General features: G+C 35.6%; 1 protein-coding gene across 1 annotated transcript; it reads right to left on the reverse strand.

Moving 5' to 3' along the window:
• Positions 1–2389: 2389 nt before the first annotated feature.
• On the reverse strand, positions 2390–3322 carry LOC311607371 (olfactory receptor 5W2-like; the record flags this gene model as incomplete). The annotated part of the gene is made up of 1 exon (XM_084799023.1): positions 2390–3322. One exon carries the CDS (start codon positions 3320–3322, stop codon positions 2390–2392), a length of 933 nt encoding a protein of 310 aa, XP_084655149.1.
• Positions 3323–3585: the final 263 nt, after the last annotated feature.

Raw genomic sequence — 3585 nt, forward strand, 5'->3', positions numbered from 1 at the left:
TCTAGGTTTACAGCATGCATTTTCCTTGGTTGGTACAGTAGTTTGAGCTGACCTGACTGGGTCCAGATCCTCCAGCCTTAATAGTTTTCTAGTATGTTTCTAGGGCCCTCTGGATCTTTCTATTTCCTCCTTGTTCCCTGCCTCTCACACCAAGATAGCCAATAGGAATTCCCAGTATCTATCCCATTCTGCAGCTAAGTGAAGATTTTCAAGGGACATCTCTGTTGGGCTAGTGTCCAATTATATGTGAGTATATACCATGTGCATCTTTCTGGGTCTGGGTTAACTCACTCAGGAAGATCATTTCATTATAGAACTTGAAGTCTTAGCTAAAGCCAGAAAGCAACCAAAGGAAATCCAGGATACACAAATTGTAAAGGAAAAAGTCAAAGTATATTCATTCGAAGATGATATAATACCATACATAAGTGACCTTTAAAATTGTGTTGGGAACCTCTACAGTTGACAAACAATATAGTCAAGGAGCTGGATAAAAAAAAAATCAACTCAAAGATAAACAGGCTTTCTATATATGATTAGAATACAGACTAAGAAAAAAATCATGTAAACAGCCGCCTTTCACACTCTGCTTCCAGCCCATCATAGCATGATCAACCTATGATTGTGACTGGTTGTGACTGGTAGATCCTGAGGGAGGGGGAAAGGCTGAATGGCCAGGGAAAGAAGAGATCCCAGGGCACTGTCTCAGTGAACACATATTAGACCTCATGGTTAGAGGAGAGAATCCATTGACATATAACACTAAGGTGTTGGGGTTTTGGTTTTTTTGTTTGTTTTGTTTTTTGTTTTTTGTTTTTTGTTTTTGAGGAATCCATATTTACTTAGTTAATTCTGCTTTCTCTGCTATGTCCACTGTCATAGGTGTCTTCTGCTTGTATTGAAAGTCTCTGTACAAGGTGCAAATTCCCTAATGTTGGGAAAAATGGAGAGACTGAATCTCATTCAGCTGTGTATTCACCATAATGTTTTAGCAGGGATTACAAATAGGTACTCAGGGAGCTAATTTTATTCCTTCTCAAGTCTCTGATGGGATTGAAGACCAGGTAGTTTAGTTTTACAATGAAGCTTAGTTGTTTAGGTATTAAAGTGTTTTAGGTCTAGATAGATGTTTTAAGTTGATAATGATGAGGTATGATAGATATTGATTTACATTAAGAATTTTAGACTCATCAAGATAGGAAAGATGTTTCCTTCTAGTCTGCCAAATATACATAGCCAAAACACTATGAATGTTTATATATATATATATATATATATATATATATATATATATAATTCATGATTGTTTCATTGTTCCTCTTGCTGTAGGTAGTTTATTGTGTATATGTGTAATAATATAAATCTATATGTAAAACATTTAATGAAAAATTATGAAAAAAAGGAACACTGGAAAATAGATACTCAATGAAATCTTGAGAATTAAAAATAAAAAGCTGCTCTAAGGTATTTTATTAATTTTCTTAATTACTAATAAGGAAGTGTACAGCCCATTGTGGGTAGTGTCATTCCTGAGCTGGGTTCTATAAGAGAACATGCTAAGTAAGCTGTGGGAAGCAAACCAGTACGCAGCATCCAGGGTCCTGCCATGTGTGAGTTTCTATCCTGACTTCCTTTTGTGATAAACAGCAATGTAGAAATATAAGATGAATAAACCCTTTCCTCCACAATTTGCTTTTTGGTGATGGTGTTTTGTTGCAGCAATAGAAACCCTAACTAAGACACATAGCTCTATTTTTAATGAAAATCTGTCAGGTTTTTTTTTCATCATTTGATTCCAACTATCATGGACTTGTCCACATTGAGACTATTTCTTTAATCATGAACTATAACACATATCCAGATATTTAGATCTAAGAAGAAGCAACTCACATTAAAGTCATTTTTCTTTTCCTGAAATGTAGACTCTCTCTCTCTCTCTCTTTCTCTCTCTCTCTCTCTCTCTCTCTCTCTCTCTCTCAAAATGGGATTAAATTAAACTTCAAAACAACGTTTAGAGTACACACTTTAATTCCCCTGGCACATAAGCATAGCCCTTAAAAAATCTACCTGGTTTGTGAAGAAATTCAGAATCCACTAATGTAGAAAACTGCAAACAAATCACATTATAGTATATTTAAACTTGAATGACACAATAGAGAAAAAATACAGTTAGACTGGTAACAAAAACTTCATAACATGAAACTTCAGTATTAGAAAAATACACCAGTATTGTAGGACATATTTAGAATCTAAACCAATAATTTTATTATTAGGCTATGCTAAAAATGTCAGATTATTTAACAAACTGATGCTATTGCTTAATGTAAATGGTAAAATATAAAAACCTGCAACTATCAAAAGTATGTTTGTGTACATGTAAGACCCTTTCTTAAAGCCACCTTTTATTTCTGAATCTGAATAGGGCTTCTTTGACATCCTTGTTTCTTAGGCTATAAATAAGAGGGTTCATCGTGGGAATAATGAGGAGGTAAAAGATTGAGGTCATTTTGTCTTGGTCTAGAGAGTAGGCAGAACTTGGTCTGAAATACATGAAAAGCATGGTCCCCTGGAAAATCCCAACTGCAGTCAGGTGGGAGGCACAGGTGGAGAAAGCTTTGAACCATCCACCAGTAGAACTGATCTTTAAGACAGACGAGATGATGTAACAGTATGAGACAAGCACTCCTGAGATAGTGCTCAGTTCAATAAAACCAAAAAGAATGAATAATACAAGTTCATTAACCTGCGTATCAGAACAGGAAAGAAGTAAGACTGGAGGTAAATCACAGAAAAAATGATTGATCTGAGTAGAGCCACAGAAACATAAGCTGAATGCCAGTGAGGTATGTATGAAACCATCTATAGTTCCCAGTAGGTAAATTCCAGTTAAGAACTGATAACAAACTCTACTGGACATGTCCACAGCATACAGCAGGGGGTTGCTGATGGCCTTGTACCTTTCAAAGGCCATCACAGCCAGCAGCATGCACTCAACATCTATAAAAATAGAGACAATCAAGAGTTGGAGAAAACAGCCAACAAAGGAAATTGGATTATTTTCTGTAAGAAAGTCTATCAGCATCCTTGGTCCAACTGCAGTGGAATAGCAGAGGTCAGAGAAAGAGAGGTGGCTGAGGAAGAAGTACATTGGGGTGTGAAGCTGGGGGTCCATCCTGATCAAAACGATCATTCCAAGATTTGTTAGCAGTATAGTGAGGTAAACAAGCAGAAACACTGTAAAAAATACTCCTTTCATCTCAGGTTTGTTGATAATTCCCAACAGAAGAAATTCAGGTACAGATGAGCAGTTTCTCTTGTCCATTCTTCTGTGTTCATGACCTAAGTAGTTAACAAAGACTTATTAGGGACTTTTAGGGTTTGATTTTTTTTTAGATACATGATGCAGAAATAATAGCAATGTATTAGGTATCCAATCAAACTAAGAAAATAGCTAATAAAAAGTACAGTTTTAATGTGGTATAACCATGGAAAAGTAGTCACAGAGAATATTTAAATTGAAGTTTATATATCGTTTTCTATATCTACCTGGCTATCTACCTATCTATCTATATTTCTAACTCATGA

The sequence above is a fragment of the Acomys minous genome (assembly GCF_964271855.1).
Source record: "Acomys minous genome assembly, chromosome: 10".
NCBI classification, from domain to species: domain Eukaryota; kingdom Metazoa; phylum Chordata; class Mammalia; order Rodentia; family Muridae; genus Acomys; species Acomys minous.